This window comes from Saccopteryx bilineata, chromosome 1 (genome assembly GCF_036850765.1).
Source record: "Saccopteryx bilineata isolate mSacBil1 chromosome 1, mSacBil1_pri_phased_curated, whole genome shotgun sequence".
NCBI classification, from domain to species: Eukaryota; Metazoa; Chordata; class Mammalia; order Chiroptera; family Emballonuridae; genus Saccopteryx; species Saccopteryx bilineata.
This window is the reverse complement of record NC_089490.1, coordinates 121,446,196-121,466,016: the sequence shown is the minus strand read 5'-3', so window position 1 is coordinate 121,466,016 and position 19,821 is coordinate 121,446,196. Positions and strand designations below refer to the sequence as shown.

Below are 19,821 nucleotides of genomic sequence, written 5' to 3'. Positions count from 1 at the left end.
AAGAAATCTCTCCTATAGATTTTAATTTTAAAAAATCAATAAAAGGGGCCTGACCTGTGGTGGCGCAGTGGACAAAGCGTCGACCTGGAAATGCTGAGGTCTCCGGTTCGAAAACCCTGGGCTTGCCTGGTCAAGGCATATATGGGAGTTGATGCTTCCAGCTCCTTCCCCCTTCTCTCTCTCTCTGTCTCTCTTCTCTTTCTCTCCCTCTGTCTCTCCCTCTCCTTTCTAAAATGAATTAAAAAAATCAATAAAAGATTGTATCTTGGAGAAAGGGCAAATATGATGATGGTATAAGAAAAGATTTAGATAATTCTAAATATTTTTTAAATTCCCATAATTTACAAACCATCTTTTTATGAATACTTAATAGGCAATAATCTCATCTCTTAATGGAAGAAGGTCTAAGATTTTCTTCAAAAAAATGTCTGTGTTGGTTCAGACATACACATAGCTTAAAAATTAACCCTTTAAGAGTTTGGATAAGCTGACACTAGTTACATTTTTCTTTAATTAAAAGAATTACTTAGTTTTTCTCTATGGTATCCTTAATAGCTGATAAAACATATTTTCAGATCCTTGTTGGTTGGCTCAGTAGAGTGTTGGCCCAATATGTGGATATCCTGTGTTCAATTTCTAGTCCGGGCACGCAGGAGAAGTGCCCATCTGTTTCTCTACCCTTCCCCCTCTTTCTTCTCTCTCTCTCTCCCCCTCCCACAGACATGGCTTGATTGGTTTGAGCAAATTGGCCCCAGGCACTGAGAATGGCTCTGTGGAGCCTCCACCTCAGGTGCTAAAAATAGCTTGGTTGCAAGCATGGCAGAGCATCGGCCCCAGACAAGGGTTGCCAGGTGATTCTGGTCAGGATGCATGCAGGAGTATGTCTCTTTATCTCCCTTGTCACTTGGAAAAGAAAAAAAAAATTTTTCAATGAAGAATATTCAGAGAATACAGACCTTATTAAAAAGAGTTATTTGTAACTACTCTTCATGACAGAAAAAAAGCTGTTGTGCGTTGTCCAAAAGGAAAGGCATATACATGTTATTAGAAAAAAAATCTAATTTAGAAATTATCAGTATCAAGAGAATGGTGATGTGCAAATGTTAAGAAGTACTTTATTTTAGCAGACTGGATTGTTTGATATTTTTTAAAGCTTAAAAAATAGAAAGCAAAACAATAAACTAAATAATATGGTAAGGCACCAAGAGCCTTGCTGTTATAGTTTAATCATTGCATGTATCTCTAGTTGCATGAATTAAATGTGTTCTCATAGCTTGGGATGAGCAAAGAGAAAAACTATTCTGCCCTTGTGTAGTCCTAAGTATTTACTTTAGGCAGGAGAGAAGATCCTGCTGCTCATGAAGGACATGCCTACGTGGGTCAAACCTGGTACACAACAAAGACATCTGTAGAGGTTTCCTTGGAAATTGCTACCTTTGACTTAGTCTGACAGTTTGTGGCCCCATAAGAGAAAGGTGAGATAAGAGAAGGAGTGATAAAAACATTCTCCAAAACTGTCAGAATGCCAGGGTTCTTACTCCTGTATCTAGGTGTGCTCTCTATTTGTTTAAAAGTCACTGTTCTGCCTGACTGAAGCTGTCCTTTTCTAAATGTCATGATAAACAATAATTCTTACCTATACCTTAGGAGCTAGAACTAAAATGCTTGACCTGATGGATGGTCGCAGTAAAGGAGTCAGAGTGGTAATAATCGTGGTGATCATGTGAGACAGAGCCTCTTTTACCTCTGCTTTCTCTTTCTTTTCCTCTTCCTCTCACCACACCATCAGCCAGCCTGTTATCAGGCCCCCTCTGTCCTGATATTCCATCTTATGTCTTCATGTAATCAGCTTTATAACAGCGGCTCAACTTTTCTAAGACTGGAAAATTGAGGAGTTACTCCTTTTTATGTGACATTATCTGGTGTGAAGGAATAATAACACATCGAGCCAGCTTTCCTGGATCAGATAGAATATAGCCTGTTAGTGTTCACTTCTATCTCCCCTTCTTCTAAATGTTGTTCCTGTTTTGGGCTTGCAAAAGTCACTCTTTCCATTCCACAAGGTATTAACCATGATACCTGGAAATTGCTAGAGCACCAAGTTTAACTTTTACTTTTGAAGGAAAATACACACGAATTTTGCATGCAGAAGTGAACTCTTTACATTTTTCTAGAAGAGGGCTTTCTATCTGACCTCTTCACTTTCTCTTGTTGCCTTCAGAGATAGCAACTACCACACGAATGGTAGTAGATGAGTCTGGACATGTACCCAGGGGTTTTCATGTAATCAAATTTGATCTGATGTTAGAATCCACAGCTAACTCTAGAAAAAATAACCATCCACGACTGAATTTGATTAAACATGTTGCTATGTTGAAAGAGTTAGAGTAAGTAGTTTAATAAAAGAGTAAGATAATTTTTTATTTGTTTATGTAAGATGAATACCAACAAATAAATCTGTATCCACCTTTTTTTTCTTCCTCTGAAACTAGTATCCAAAATTTAACTTTTACACTTAAAGGAAAATATACGTAAATCCTGCAAGGAGAGTTCTTCAGAAATGAGGATCCACTATAGGCTGTCTTGTCTAACTTAGGACACTACGACATTCATTAACCTTTCTTATGTAAGTCTTTATTTTCCTGCTATTGACATTCCATTATGTTTCATTTAAAGAAAATAAAAATGTCTTAGAGATTTCTTAGACAACTGGGTGTTTCTCTTTTTAAGAGAGGAGTCTGCCCATACTTACCTTCCTTACTTTCCTTTCACGCAGTTCATTGCAATTGGGCTGAAGAGTTCTCACCGATGCCAGCCTAAATGCTGAATCATCATAATTTGTTCTCAGTTCTACATTAACTTCTCTATAGCTTTTGAAGCTGTTCACCACTGATGACTCCTTGAAATCAACTGGCTTCTTGATTTCAATGACACTTTTACTTATTCATTTATTAAAAATGTGTATAGCACACCTATAACATGCAAATCATTGTATTAGTTATTGCAGGTAAATAACTAAACATAGGAAACCAGCTCCTCTCCTCATTAAGCTTCCTGTTTAGCAGTGAAGGCCATGAAGAAATAAGAAAACAATTTCAGCCTGACCTGTGGTGGTGCAGTGGATAAAGCGTTGACCTGGAATGCTGAGGTCGCTGGTTCGAAACCTGTACTTGTCTGGTCAAGGCACATATGGGAGTTGATGCTTCCTGCTCCTCCCCCCTTTCTCTCTCTCTCTCTCTCTCCTCTCTAAAATGAATAAATTAAAAAAAAATTCAAAAAAAAAAAGAAAACAACTTAATAATTAACTACTTGGTTCAATTTTTATAAATGCCAAGAAAAAGATGTGTAGGGTTTTGTAAGAAAAAAATAATAGGTGACCTGACTGAGTCAAGTCTAATCTCAACCATCCTTTCCCCTTCCTTTTGTAGATAAAAGGACTTCACTCATTCATTCTAATTCTTACTCTGCTCTCACTTCAGTCCGATGCAGTCTGGTTTCTACCTCTACCACCCCACTGAAACCATTCTTATCAAATCCATCAGTTGCATCCTAGTTGTTAAGTTCATTAGGCACTTTTATAATCATTATCTTACTTGACCGCTTGGCCACTTGACATTGTTGCCCATACTTTCTCCTGAAGGAGGTAAATAAACTCATGGTTATTTACCTCTTACAACTTTACCTGCTTCTCTGGTCTCTCCTGCATATTTTTATTCCTTCACCACTTATTAAATAGTGATTTTTTCAGGGTTCTATCTTTGCCCTCTTCTTTTATTCTCCTATATGTGTACTTTCTGGGCAGTCACATAGCTTTTCATGATTTTGGTTTTCTCTGTCTGCTCTTGTTTACTTATAAAAAAAAAAAGCTAGATTTACTGAAGTCATTTGTTGAGTTTTCAATAATAAAGGACAGAATTTAAAATCCTCATTATCTAAGGCATATAACAGGGGTCGGGAACCTATGGCTCGTGAGCCAGATGTGGCTCTTTTGATGGCTGCATCTGGCACACAGACAAATCTTTAATAAAAAAAATAACGTTAAAAATATAAAACATTCTCATGTATTACAATCCATTCATTTCCTACCGCTCATGTTCATGGTTGTGGGTGGCTGGAACCAATCACAGCTGTCCTCCGGGACACTAAATTTTTATTGGATAATGCGTAACGTACATGGGTCGTTGTATGGCTCTCTCGGAATTACATTCTAAAATATGTGGCATTTATGGCTCTCTCAGCCAAAAAGTTTTCCGACCCCTGTATTATAAGGTCATATCACCCCAATATTTGCATTTGTTTACCAGATTTCTCCCTGAGCTTCCAATTCTGCTTCCTGGCATGGTCATTTGGATATTCCTACGTAGCTTAAACTTATTGCTGCTGAATTCACTATCTTCTCCCACCATGTGTACTTTTTATTTTGTATTCCCTTTCCTTGATTCCTTTCTCTCCTTCACCCCCTCCCATCTTGTCGATCACATAATCCTTGGTGTCTTGAAATATGTCCACTTCCTTTCATTTACTCAACATTATCCTATGTAAGGACACTGCCTTCTTATCTTCTTGACTCTCACAGTCTCCAGTGGCCTCTGTATGTCCTCCAGTCTTGCTCCTTACAATTCATTTGTTCCAATATGCAATCAGAATGATATTTCTAAACTGAACCTATATCCTTCTCTTGTTTAAACCTTTCAGTGGTTTTCCAATGTTCTGAGGAAAAGGTCTAACTCCATAAAATAGTTTAAGAGCCCCTTTATTATCTGGGCTATGCATACTTTCAAATTCACCATATAGTTGTCTTCACTCACCATTTATATTCACATTTCAGCCATGCCGACTTTTTATCAGGTCTTTCTATGACCAGTGTACCTCAAGGCCATCTGATACGTATTTTAACTAGTGTGAAATACTCTTCAAATTTCTTCATGTAGCCCAATCTTATTTGCCCCTCTGATACCAACTCTACTGTTTACCCTTAATTGGGCATTCTTTATCTGTGTTCTAATATCACTCTTCTTCACCTATCATATGTTTGTTCCTTAGAACACTCCCATAAAACATTAAACAGCATAAAAGGAGTAATGAGTTTTTCTTGTTTACAGTATCTCTAGTATTTTGGTAGTAGGAGGTGATTGATTATTATTTTTGAATTGAAAGTGAATAAATATAGTTGGAACTTAATCAATAGTAGTTGAAAAAAATTAATTATTTCAAAATTCATGTCATCAAGTTTGGCTGACATTTTCAAATGTCTGATATACGTTTCCACCAGTATGGTTAGTAGGTGAATTAATCCATTAATTTCTTCTTCTGTACTCTGTCTTACTTGGATTAGCTAAAATCATTGAGATAATTTATTGGGTTTTTACCACTAAAAAATAAAATCTAAATTTCTTGGCATCTAAAGCATATTGTATGGAAAATACCACTTGAGAAATTTTGCATTTTATTGCTTTATTTTTTGTGAGTACCTTAAATCAGGAAATAACCATTTTGAGAGGGAATTTTTAGAAGAATATTGCTTCTCTCTGCTTCTATTAGCGATCTGAAGATGTTATTAGTAATGTGCCATTGTGAAAATCTTGTCATTGGGAACTCTCAGCCAAATGTCACTAGGTATTATACTTAGGTAAATTTTCTCCACAACAGTTTATAATGCCTTCAAAGTCAAATAGGATCTATTTTTAGAGCTCCCATAGACTTTAACATTTGCATGGTTTTCAAATTCAGTTCTCTCAAAATGATGAAATTTGACTGAATTAATAAAATTCAGTAAACATAAAACAAATAGCATTTTTCCCCATAACATAGATATAACTAAATTTAATTAGTCAAACACCTCTTTTTACAAAAAACATATCTATCAGTGATTAATGTTGCCCTTTAAACTATTGTAAATGTCTGTTTTTCTTACCAGTTTCCTAAGGGCTAGGCTGTTTCTAAAACTTTCAAATTTAGAACTTCCCAATGTTTCTGTCTCTCATACCTTAGGGTAGCTAATTAAGAATTTAAAGAGATTAAATTTGAATTTTAAAGTCAGGGAGACTTTGGAGATCTTGCAACTTTATGTAGACTAGGAGACCATTCTATAGAAATCACCTAAATTTATACAGCTAGTTGGAATAAAGTGGGTGCTAGAACTCAGGTCATTGTATGAATCCAAATTTTGTATGAAAGAGAACAGTGCTATCTTTTGGAAGCTTACTAAGTAATTATTTTCTAACCAACTAAGATTTTTAAAAATATCATTTACTTGATTTGTCTTTGAAACTAATATGAAAAATTATTTGGGAAATATAGCTATTTAATATGTCCAATGTTAATTTGATCTCTTACCTGATATGTGCAGACAGTCATTCTGTATTTACATTTTATAATTAATGAACATTGTTTACCATACTTGCAGTGTAAACGAATCTGAACCTTCTTTTGAAGCAACCAGAAGGTATTTCTATTTTAATCCGCACTTAATAAGAATAACGTCCTTCCTCAGACTTTACTTGATAATCTCTTGCTCTTAGACATTTTGTTCTTTCTGATGATGTATAAAGTTATTTATTACAATATGCTAGAATATTTCCAGTAACAGTGGTAGCAGTGGTTCCCAATATTTGCAGGCTGCTGAAAAAATTAACTTGCCAAACAAAATGGCCCATTGTGTCACCTGTTTTCCTTTAGTCACATATGTCTCATATGTCTCAACTTCGGCCAAAATGCAGTCAGTTCTTGGCAAGCTGGGTTTAGGATTTCATAAAATGAGAACGAGAGTGGGGGGAGTAGAAGAGGGTAAAGGGGAGTTAAGTGGAGTCAGAAGGAGACAACTTTGGGTGGTGATCACACGATACAATATACACATAATATATTCTAGTATTGTACATCTGAAACTTATATAATTTTATTAACCAGTGTCACCCCAATAAATTTATTAAAATACAAGAATTAATATGTATATTATTTCTGAGTTAAATGATGATGGAATCTGTGAGTAAGGTAGAGATGGAGAGAGCCAAGTGCTTTATGTATTTCAAAAAGGAAAAAACACTTAAAGGTCTTGAGGGAAGTGGAAGCAGACATGTCAGAAGTTGGGAACCACTGTTGTACTAAACATATATGGTTATTTAAGAGACCACTAGAATACTGTGTATTATTATGTCTTCTAAACTCCTAGACATAATGTTTCAGGATAATCACTGAGCATTTCTAACTATTCTTTTTCTTAACCTTATTTTCTTTTAACTTGACTTCTTTATTAGTACTTAAAGACTGTGAACTAACTGTGAACGTCTGACCCTTTCCATCCCAATCCCATCTTCTTTAGCTTCAACTCACATGCATTTTTTTAATTATTGCAAATTAAATGCTAAGATTTAGAGCCAGTAGAATTTGCAAGGCCCAAAAATGGGAAGAGAAGGTGATGATTTTTTGAATAAACTATTTCAGTATGTATTGAAATATGTAGTTTTTAAGATGTATATGTATTTCAATATTGAAATGGACTTCTCAAGGTATTTATATATATTTATAATGTATATTATCTATTGCCTTAAAATATATTAATGTGATTAAACTACAAATACATACTCTAATTATAGTATCAATTCACATACTTTTTTAAGGTCCACATATAAAATTTATAGTTATGTAAAGTGCTTTTAATATAAATTAAAATATCTGTGGCTATGAGAAAGTAAATTATTGTCAATATTTAATTATTTTACAAATTATACTCACTTTAGAAAGTAAAATTTTAATTAATAATTTTTACCTTAAGATTCTTCTTTAGCATAACAACAAAGTCAAATTTCACACATTGTATGACATTTTGATAAAGTTCTAATCCCTTGAATTCAGGTGGAATCTTTAACCATTAATCAATAACGTTGGTGGTTGTTAAAATGTTCTCTTTTAGAAGTTATCCGTTTCTGTTTGAGATAATTTGTCATCTTTCATTTTGTTTAATTACACTAAAATATACATACAGGACAGCACCCTCGCCCTTGTATGATTTTGCTGTTTTGTTTTTCTTTTCCATTTTCTAGTAGGAGCAGGTATTCTGTGGCTTATGCAGCTCAAAAGCCTTGGCTATTAAATGCGACAGTAGAAGAAAACATTACCTTCGGAAGTCCTTTCAACAAACAGAGGTAATTTTGAATGTATAAAATCTAGAACTAAAATGAGCCACTACTAATCTTTATGTTTGGTTCACAGTGTCTGGAATGTTTACGTTGGGAGTTCCTTTCCTCCCTGCTTGCCTTCCTCTCATCCTCATCACCAAGTCTTTTGATTTAACTCTTTCAAGAGAAGCCTCATGGGAAGTTTCAGCCCATTTTGTACACTTACTGAGAACAATTTTTACACCAGAACTCGACATCCAGAAATAAAATATGTATGCATGTGAGGTGGGGAGGGGTGGTGGTGGTGAGAATATTGGTAAGCATAAGGAAAAATCTAAGTAAGCAGAGGGAAGGTTAACTTTGGAAAGAAGAGGAGGACTGTAGGATCTGAGAGTTATAGAGACTGGGAGCAGCCAGAATCTGCCATTTCCCACACATCTTTTACATACTGCTGGAGTGCTCAAAGGTATGACCCTTTCCTTAAGCCACTCTCACAAGGTGAGTCTTAGAATGCCAAAGAAGGTCTCAAAAGTTCAGGACAATTAGGTCAGAGGAGAGACATGAGGAAGGAGGCAGGAAGAGGAAGTAGACAGTTTAGGAGAAAAAAATCTAAATGTCATGGGGTCCCTTGGTGCCTGGGAACAGACCAGACCAATAGGGATTTGGGGATATTGGCAGTGGGAAACTAGTCTGTAAAGGAGGGCTGAGACAAGGTAGTAGTGGACCACAAAATCCACTGGGATGTAACTGTGTGCCTTCTGGGAAGGCATGGCACATTTGAGAAAGGGAAATAATAAAGTAAACGTGATTTTAATCTTGCAGTGTCATGACAGATGTATGGGATGAATCTGAATTAGGAGCAAAGAGACATTTAGAAGTTTGTTAGAATAATTATCCAGGCATGCAGTGTTTGTTTCCTGCACCTGGGGGTGATTAGAAACATGGAAAAGAAGAGGCAGTTGACAAAAAACCATTCTAGAATAAGAAGGCACAAACATGAACAAGGCGGAGAAGAGAAAAGAATGAAAAATGACTTAAATATTTTAAGACTTGGTGATTTAGGAAATGAAACCATTGGTATTTTCCCCAGCACTTTCAAACTCTCTGCTTCCCTATCTTCCCAATCCATTTGCTCTCCAGTCCCAGCCTTAGATCACCTTGAGTACTGTCAGTCATCTTCATCTACCGTTTGTTCTTCCTTCCACGTGTGTGATTAGTGTGCACAGGCACCCAGCTGCAAACTGTGCCTTAGTTCCGCACACCTCCTGTTGTCCGTCAGTGCAGCATAAACTCACACCTTTGTGCAGTTTTTTTAAGCGTCCTTCCCTTCATTTCTTGACAAATGATGACTCATCTTTCTGGGTATTATTTACACCTTGCTTCCTCTGCAAAGATGTCACTTACTTCTCAGAGTGGCCAGACATTTCTTTCTATGTGCTCTAGGAGCACATTGCAGCTACCTCAGTTCGAGCCCTGACAAGGCACATTTTCATTATATGTTTCTATATCAGTCTTGTGCTCCATGTACTAGCTTTCTGAGTGAGAACCAATACTTATGTATCTTTGTAGCCACAAACTTAGCTAGAGGCTAATATATACTATTGTTCAATCAATGTTGTATTTCAGATTCTAAGGTATTGAACTTGGGACTTAGCTTATGGGCAATATATTAATAATGTTCTAAACATTCAAAATAATTTCTCCTAAAGGTATAAAGCTGTCACAGATGCCTGTTCTCTTCAGCCAGATATTGATTTACTACCATTTGGAGACCAAACTGAAATTGGAGAAAGGGTGAGATAAGTATACTTTTAATTAAATGCTGAACAAAAATCAAGAGATGTCTTCTGGTTGTCCTTTACCTTTAATGGAGCATAATAAAATCTGAGAATGAAAGACTTGTGCATTGTCCTAGAGACAAGTTCCAGAAACAAGAACCTAGGAGCCCTTTAATGCCACTCTCTCTAAAGGGTTTGTTGGGTAACCATCATATACTTGGGAGTTCTAAAAAAAAAAAAGAGCAGTTCCTGCCTTTGATCAAATGTATTTTTACTTACTTGCAGTTTAATTTTAAATTGATTTCAAAACTGAGATTGCCTTTAACAGCTTCTTTGTCAGCATCTATTTATTCCTGTTACAGTGTTCTTTCTTTTTTTTTCTTTGTGTAAACTTTTTTTTTTTTTTTAGCAAGAGAGAGGGAGAGGGACAGATTGAGACAGCCAGGAAGGGGGAGAGATGAGAAGCATCAACTCATAGTTGTGGCACTTTAGTTGTTCATTGACTGCTTTCTCATATGTGCGGAGTCCAGCTGAGCCAGTGACCCCTTGCTCAAGCTAGCGACCTTGGGCTTCAAGCCAGTGACCTTTGGGTTCAAGCCAGCAATCATGGGGTCATGTCAATGATTCCATGCTCACACCAATGACCCCGTGCTCAAGCTGTTGAGCCTGCACTCAAGCCAGGGATCTTGGGGTTTCGAACCTGGGTCCTTAGCATCTCAGCTCTATTCACTGCGCTACTGCCTGGTCAGGCTATGTGTAATAATGTTTTTTATTGATGTTATACTATTTTGACCAGCCAAAAAATATATCTCTATGTAATCTTTATAACAATGCTGGCTAAAATTTAATGCTTATAGGTATTAAGTATTGGGCAAAAGATTTTACATGCTACCTATGTGTTGAAGCTGAGAAAACAAAGGCTGATAGAGGTTAAAAAACTTGCCCACCCATAGATTCAGTGGTGCAGCTGGAATTAGTCTGACTCTGTAGTCTGCATTCTTTATTTTAAATGTTTATTTTATTAATTTTAGAAAGACAGGGGGGAAGAGGAGAGAGAGAGAGAAACATCTATCAATTCTTGTGTGTGCCTTGACAGGGGATCAAACTGGCAACCTCTGGGCTTCAGGACAATATTCTAACCACCTGAGCCATTCAGCCAAGCCTGCATTCTCTCTCTCTCTTTTTCTCTCTCTCTTTATTTTTGATAAAAGCCAAGTTTACTTTTGTATTTCTTACATTTGAAGTACTCCATAATGACATTCTTTGTCTGAGCTTCTTTGCCATAGTCCTTAACTACCACACAACTTCAACCAACTACTTTATAGGGTTTTCCCTCTCTCTCAGTTTTACAGAGGCATACCCACTCCCCTAGTTTCTTGTTGTCGTCAACCTTACCTAGGTTGTTCACTGTTCAGCACAAAGGGCCTCCACCAGCTTGACATACTTAGGCTCATCACAGTTGGATGCAACCACACAGAGATGGGCTGAGAGCTTGTCCAAGGCTTTGGCAGCTTCACAAATTCTGTGTGTTAGGCCATTGTGGATGAGGGCGGTCTTCAGACCTCTTGTAAAGCAGTAGTAATGTCCATTACACCTCCAGTAGCAGTACCTCCTCCTTTGGCCATGGCTGTGAGATATGGATGAAGCTGAATCTTGAACACACTCAAGCCACTGCCTCTACACAACTCCACAGGAGCAGGGAAGGAACAGTAGCCTGCATTCTTAATGACTATTGCATCACAGAATAGTATTTAAGGATAGCATGAACTTAACTTCTCAGAGCTTTAGTTTTTATGTTTGTAAAATGAGAACAATACCAGATACAAAAATCACTATGAGGAATAAAAGAAATTAGGAATGTAAAACCATTCATAAAAGTCTGACTAAGTGCTCAATAATTATAGTAGGTCTTTGAATAACACCATTTCTTTTTCCACATCATTTTTTGCAGCATTATTTCTTTATAATAATCAGATGCCAATATAACATTAATTCTTGTTTCTATCACTTAGCCTATGGTAAAATTGGTTTTGTTGTATGTTATTTTGATGTGGTTCCAAGAACTTGTGGATGGTATTCAATGACGATATGCTGTATTAATTTTTAAAAAATATTATAATTAACACTTGATTATAAAAGCATATTGCTGCATGGTTCTGTTGATCAAAGCTTGTGAAATCAAATTTAAGAGGTATATGTTAAGTACAATGCAGACACAATTCACAAAACTAGAAAAATATTTTTGAGTTGTCTTCAACACAATTTGGTGAATCTTCAGCACTCACCAGTGTTTTAGTTAATGCCTTTGTACAGCACAGCTCTCTATCAGATTAAAGGGGGACTAATGTTATCAGTTAAAAGTTGTCTTAATATAATTCAGGTATTGGCCATGAGACAGTTTTCATTTTATCTTATCAATGTAATCACAATTTAATTAGTAAATTACCATTATTTTAAGATTTTTAAAAAAAAGAAATTTAAAGGAAATTTTGGGTTTTTTTACTAACAGATCATTTATTAATGGAAAAGGTGGATATTTATGGATATTTCTTCTCTAGGGCATCAACCTGAGTGGGGGTCAGAGGCAAAGAATCTGTGTGGCACGAGCTCTCTATCAAAATACCAATATTGTCTTTTTGGTGAGAATATGGCCTTTACTTTTATTTCTACTTCGTTTTTTTTCCTCTCAAAAAAATGAGTCTTAAAAGAACAAATCAAATAACTTAAGGAAAGATGGTTTAACTTGTGAAATAATAGAAAATCTAGGAGAAACAAGTCTTCAGCATACAAATCAGATCAACAAATAAGATTAAGAGGTTAGTGAGCCAGATTGATGTTCAAGAGATTGGAGTGCCACATGGTTGCTTCTATGAGTTTCCTAACCACAAGGATCATTAATGAGATTAGTGTGAACAGTACTGGATCAACTGGACAAGATCATAGGTCTTCTCATTTATATTTTATGGCAAAGAAAGAAGGCCTGGAAAATACATCTTTGTTGGACATAGGAATAAGTAAGCAGAGTATCCATTCCAGTGGGTGCAACAAAGGCTGTGGATAAGATTTATCTGTGAAGCTTCCTAAACCTATATCAATCTTGTTATTGCCCTAGATCTGTTGAATCATAATTGTAATGTCAGAGTCTAGAGTCTGTGTCTTTAAAAAGCACCATGGATGTTTATAATGTATATCCTGGTTACTAACTTGCTTCTCTCTCTGGATCCACAAATAAAATTAGATGATTATGTTGATTATGAATTTGTTTTAGTTTGGTTCCTCCAGCAGGAGGTCAAAATAACTTAGCTTACAAATAGATAATGTGTACCAGAGTCCAGAAGACTATGTAAATACATCCTTCCTTGTGTTTTCCTTCTGTGCAGTTATTAACTATTTATAAATTTGGTTTCCACACCTCCTTTAGAGTTTTCACTTCATCCAATCTTGAGAACTTTGAGAACTTCTTCAAAATGCAGGCTGGTTTTAAAGTTTCCCACTAAGTTTTAACACATTACTAAGGATGGGAATAGAATTTAGATGTACCATAAATTCACTTCAGGTTAATCTCCCTAAGAATACTAGTCCCTAATTTCTCCCAGAAACAAAAAATGCCCTAAAAGCCATAGCAGAATTTAGTAGATGCCTATGTAGTTGTGAGTTTTTTCATAGTGGATGGAAGGGATAAGCCATGGCAGGTTCTCATGTGCCTATTCACAACTGCTTTGTCTGCTATAGTCCTATGTGAATCATAAATGAATGGCCATTGGCTTTCAGAGCTAGGTGATTTGAGGGTCTGTCCTTTGGGTGGCATCCATAAAAGGCAAGGCATTAGATGTGTGGTTCTAATCTTTCCATCCTCAGGAGAAACTGAGAGTTGTGTGTTCCCTCCCAATTACATGATTCTGCTCCAGAGTGCCGTTTATGGGGAGTGTAAATCAGCTACTCCTACCCAATTAGATGTATTTTCTCAGTTGCCCAATGTATGGAAGTCACCCAACTAGTTTCTGGATTTCTCTCAAAGAGAATTGCTCTTTGTGTAGCTGTGTATTTGGTGCATCAGTAAGAGGAAGAAAATTCAAGAGCATCCTACATTGCCATCTTGGTCCAGAGTTGACACCTGTTTTCATAATCTAAAATTCAACTATTCCATTATTGATTGCTTCATTCTTTGTTTAGTCTGTAGTTAAAGGTTGTCAAAAATGTTGGTTTTTGAACTTGAGGATTCTATATATAAAATGCAAACCACTTTTAATATTGTTACTTATTGTTAAAAAAATTAAGGTAAAAGAAAATAAAAGCTTCATTTTTAATTTCATTTTTTCTGACAATTTCAAGTTATATGGAGTCTGTTTTTATAAATTAGATTGGAGGGATTATTTGTACTTTGTTATTGTGTAGAAGAATTAAGTTACATAAAGGGTATAGAAAATTTTTACTTTCTGTCTATTTTACTGGTTGTAGGATGATCCATTCTCTGCCCTGGACATTCATTTAAGTGATCACTTAATGCAGGAAGGGATTTTGAAATTTCTCCAAGATGACAAGAGGACACTCGTTCTTGTGACTCACAAATTACAGTATCTAACACATGCCGACTGGGTGAGAGTTTAGAAAAAGTTTTGTTAATTTTTTTATTGTAGTCATTTTAATAAGTAGGGACATTAAGAAGTACTTTATGAGATAAATGCAATTTATTTGGCCAATTGAGGCTTTTTGTGCTAATATATGCTTTCTTTAGATCATAGCCATGAAAGATGGAAGTGTGCTAAGAGAAGGGACTTTGAAGGACATTCAAACCAAAGATGTTGAGCTTTATGAACACTGGAAAACACTTATGAACCGGCAAGATCAAGAATTAGAAAAGGTAATGGGTCATACTATAGAAGAGTTCAGAGTTCAGTTTAGAAGAGTCAGAAATATACTGGGTAATTACTAAAAATACTTTAAAGACATATTTAGATTTAATGTCTAATATTTTATAGTGTTCCTCATTTGGAATCCGAAGTGATTGTGTATATATCATTAACAAATGGGCTTCTTCAAAACTATAAAATTCTAATGATATCTTTTGGATGAAATGCTGTCAGGTTTTTAGGGGATTTTTACTTGAATTTGAAGCATGTTGCAATCATGTGTGTGATTAAAACAAACTACTTTCTGAAGCATAATATATCCTTATGTTATTTCTTTTCTTATGCATATCTTATTTTCCTCACTGATAATTTGAGGATATTTTCATTGACCACCTACAAAAGGGGGGTCATGGGCAAAAGAAAATCCAAGATTATTTTGAAAAACAAGATCTGTGAGATGTGGCTGATGCTGTAAAGGGTATATTGGATAGGGCCAGGGTGAAGGAATATGGTCAGAAAGAAACAACAATAAAAATGTGTACTTGTATTGCTTTGAAAGTCCACCAAACCCCTTTTATAGGAGCTCACGTAATTAGCACAAAACCCCAGAAATAAAAAGAAAAATAAGTGAAGGAAATACCATCTCACCTTTATTTTTTAATATAACTTATTGATTGATTTTGAGAGAGAGGAAGGGTGAGGGAGAGAGAGAGACTGGAGGGGAGAAAGAGAAAAAGAGAGAAAGAAACATAGATTTATTGTTTTACTTATTTATGCATTCCCTTGTTGTTTCTTGTATGTACCCTAACTGGAGAGTGAACCCGCTATTTGGGAGTATTGGTATGATGCTCTATCCAACTGAGCTACCTGGCCAGGGCTACCAACGTACTTTTAAAGATAGGAAAACAAGCTCAGAGATTCTAAGTAAATTGCCCAAAGTTTTACAGTACTTATAATAAGTGGTCCCAGCTGAACTTAAAGCCAGGTCCATAAGCAATGTAATTACAGAATAATGTTATATATGACATAAATATAAAACTGAATGAGATAATAACAATGTTGGAAATCTGATTGAGTACAATAAAATAACAACTTATGATTGAGAGATAAAATTGTAAATTGAATTAGTAAATTTTTGAATTGTTGACTTTTGAGTTGGGGCTAAGAAGTGTATACAGTTTGGTACCTTATGCCAGGCATGAGCATTATAAAATGAAATCTTTATAACAGCAAATTTCTGAGAATATCAAGAAATTCAAATGTATTATTTTATAAAGGAGTAAAAGGATCTATGTTTCAATAGAGAGGGGAAGGTGAAAAGTCAGACAGACCCTGTGATTGCTCTGTCTTCTGTGGATTTGCCAAAAACAAACTATTTGAGGAAGAAAAAATATATGTAAAATCCTGAAGTAGAATAAGACACATTACAGAACCATTGAAAAGAGGACATTCATCAAAAAAGAAATTTACAAAGTACAATGGGCAAGTGCCCACTAAGAAATTATACTATGAGAAGGTTGACTATGAACTTACTAGGGATGGCTCCAGATGACATTTTTTTCAGGTGTCAGGAAGGAAAGACTACGATAAGCTTAAGGAATGGGATCATATGTGGATATATGGTTTACTTTGGAAAGAAGATCTGGAAAGAGAGAGGGAGAACTGTTGGCTTGATTTTATAGTAATACTGTTAAGCAAGCCAGGAAGAATGTCTGTTAAGTTGTATTTAGAAATGATCACTTGAGATAGCATAGCTCTATAATTAAAGACATATTACAGGCAGTGGTGGGATTCAAATAATTTAACAACCGGTTCTCTGCCCTAATGACTGTTTTAAGTATAAAAAATGATATACTGTACCAAAAGGTAGTTTATTATTTCATGCATTTAATACTTAAATAAGAATAGTAAAAGAGGTACACAAAACTAGATTGTTATAAGAAAGTTTTATGTCCCATCTATATATGGATTCATATAGTTCTTAGTTTTTACTGATTTACTTATTTCACTCAGTATAATGTTATCAACGGACATAAAAATGAGACTCAGAGACATGGACAAGAATGTGATGGTAACAGGGGGTGGAAGAGGGGAGGAAAGAGAGAAAGGTGGTGGGGGGAGGGGAGGGGCACAAAGAAAAATAGATAGAAGGTGACGGAAGACAATTTGACTTTGGGTGAGGGGTATGCAACATAATCAAATGTCAAAATAATCTGGAGATGTTTTCTCTGAACATATGTACCCTGATTTATCAATGTCACTGCATTAAAATTAATAAAGTAAAAAAAGAGAATAATTTATGTAGCTATGCTTTTCCTAAATTATCAAAGAAAATTACTTGATTATAATATTATAATAATAATTAAAATGATAACATCTGAGTTATAAATTTTTTTTGTATTTTTCTGAAATGAGAAGTGGGGAGACAGAGACAGACTCATGCAAGCGCCCGACCGGAATCCACCTGGCATACCCACCAGGGGGCAATGCTCTGCCCATCTGGGGCGTTGCTCCATTGTAACCCAAGCCATTCTAGTGCCTGAGGCGGAGGCCATGGAGCCATCCTCAGCGCCCAGGCCAACTTTGCTCCAATGGAGCCTTGGCTGCGAGAGGGGAGAGAGAGATAGAAAGAAAGGAGAGGGAGAAGGGTGGAGAAACAGATGGGCACTTCTCCTGTATGCCCTGGCCAGAAATCAAACCCAGGACTTCCACACACCAGGCCCATGCTCTACCAGTGACCCAACTTGCCAGGGTCCAACCGCAGATATGGTTAGTTCCCAGAAGGTCCTGCAAGAGCTTGATTTAATCTACAATGTAATGCAATGAGTTATAATTTTAAATGACAATAATTTGGAAGAATAGTATCTTATTTTATGTATTTTAACATATTTATGAAACATTTTAAGATTATAAAAAAGTGAGAAATTTATGAAAAATAAAATCATACCAACTTGAAAAAGATTAGAAATTTTAACTTTTATATAATTGCCATAAATAAACAAGAAAAGAATCTTAACTTTTTCAATATTGCACACCTTTGTGATATAATGTGTAGGGTTCCATCTTGGTTGTCAGAAATAATAGAAATACTCAAATAGAGTTTTTAAAAAGCTTTAAAAATTCAAATCACTTTGTACAATAAAAGAAATTTTAAATTCAGATCCATCATGATGATATTCATCTTTGCAAATTCTCAAATGAAAGAGCCATGTGGTCTATTTAAAATAAAATCTAGAGAGGATAATATCATAAAAAACTAATAAAGACAGCTATAACTAGAACAGTGCCAGCAATAATATTATTAATGATATTAAATCCCAAATAGGAGAAAAAAAAGAAAATTTTAAAATATTAATAAAAATATTAAATATTACCTGGAAAAAACCAATAAGACTGTTATTAAAGATATTTTCATGTTGCTTCATGATTGGTGTCCTCACCTGCAATTTTTTTCACCTATGAATAGAATGAACATTACTTCAGGTGCTTAGAATACGCTGTTGCACAGATGAATGTTAAGAAAGAGTAAGGAATATAAATTTGTGATTTCCACATTGGGTGGCTGTCCAGGCACCCACCTTAGAGAGAACCCTGATTATAAGTGCCATTTTAACAACCAGTTCACCAAACTCAACAAAAAATTAAGTATTGATTCTGCCAAACTGGCTGAATCCCACCACTGATTACAGGATTCTAGATCAGCTGAGGAAGATATGGAGCAAGGTAAAGTGTGGACAGAATGAATTTAGTTGTGAGGTGGACAGGTGGCCAGTAGAAGCCAGAATGAACCACGCCCCTGGCCAGAATTCTCACCTAAAAATGGAAGGAAGATACTGGCACCTAAAAAAGGGCAGGCACCTGAGTCCACATGAAGCTAGGGAGAGTCACAAGATGAATAGGACACCTTGGGGAAGTATTTATACAAACAACTTCTTGTTAAATTTGTTATGTGGCAGGATAGGGTGTTTGACTAAAGCACTGGTTCTTAACCAAGGCAGTATTTGCCTTCTAGAAGATATTTGGTAACATCTAGAGACATTTGTGGTTGACAGAACTGGGGGGAGGAGTTGTGTCAACGAACCGCCCACTAGGTGCTACTGGCATCTAGTGGGTAGAGGAGAAGATGAAGTTAATCATCTGTAATGCACAGAGCAGCCCCCAAGCAAAGGGCTCCCAGACCCAAATGCAGTAGTGCCAAGGCTGAGAAAGGCTGACCTGCAGCCAGAACAGAGTGAGCAAAACAAGAAGGAAGGTGAAATTAAAGGACCCACAAGACATCCTGGCTCAGGACTTTAGACAGAACTGTCAATTTAAGGGTTAAGGGGTAAACAGAAAAAAGACTTTGTTAAAAGAAAAGCAATAAAAACTGTAAGAAGAAGAGGTAAAAAAAAAAACCCAGCAAACCTTTTAAACTGATTTAAATATTATTAAAAATTCTAGCTTAAATGGCATCAACCAACCATTATCTTTATAATTTTATTAAACAAAATAAACTAGCATCATCTGATGTTTTTTCCCCTAGCCCCAGCTCTCACCTTGACCTGATTCATAACAGCATTCAGTAAATATTTATAGGGTAAATGAAACCAAATTTATATTTACCTTGATCCATATATCAACACTATTTAAAATATTTAACCTGTAGTGAGCCTAATATGAGCATTTACTTATAAAAAGCATGATTTTTAAAGATTTTTAAAGATTTTTTAAAAATGTCTATGAGATGTTAAATCTTTTGCTCACGCAGTGTAAAGGCTGAACAAGACCCAAATCTTTTATTTTTCAGTGTTTCAGTTCATTTTATTTCATCACGCTATTCCCAAAGAATTGGACCCTCTTTATTTTGTGTTTTATCTAATCTCAAATATAAATGCTGGTTTTCATATTATTAAACAAAATGAAAAGCTAATGTTAAATGATCTCTGAAAAAGAATATTGTTCAGGAGACACTTTCACTTTTACTCCTTTTCTAACCCAGAATCTGGAAGCAATAGAGCCTCTAGAAGAGTAAAGTCTCCTAAAGCACACATGTCATAGGAGGCTAAATAAACAAATAAACCCCAAACCAAAATCAGTACC

At 35.7% G+C, this 19,821-nt stretch overlaps 1 protein-coding gene and 1 pseudogene across 8 annotated transcripts in view; one reads left to right on the top strand and one right to left on the bottom strand.

The window, feature by feature from the left end:
- The window catches only part of ABCC9 (ATP binding cassette subfamily C member 9), a 152,099-nt gene that overhangs the window by 71,413 nt on the left and 60,865 nt on the right, over nt 1-19,821 (top strand). For 6 of the 8 annotated variants that reach the window (XM_066264640.1, XM_066264631.1, XM_066264635.1 and 3 more), the window contains exons 19-24: nt 6,407-6,445; nt 8,040-8,141; nt 9,824-9,908; nt 12,451-12,531; nt 14,351-14,488; nt 14,628-14,753. In XM_066264640.1, coding sequence (XP_066120737.1) covers nt 6,407-6,445; nt 8,040-8,141; nt 9,824-9,908; nt 12,451-12,531; nt 14,351-14,488; nt 14,628-14,753 — 571 coding nt within the window. The remainder of the gene's footprint in view (nt 1-6,406; nt 6,446-8,039; nt 8,142-9,823; nt 9,909-12,450; nt 12,532-14,350; nt 14,489-14,627; nt 14,754-19,821) is intronic. The other 2 variants (XM_066264658.1, XM_066264665.1) reach the window with 1 other exon arrangement.
- On the bottom strand, nt 11,088-11,517 carry LOC136321005 (small ribosomal subunit protein eS12-like; annotated as a pseudogene).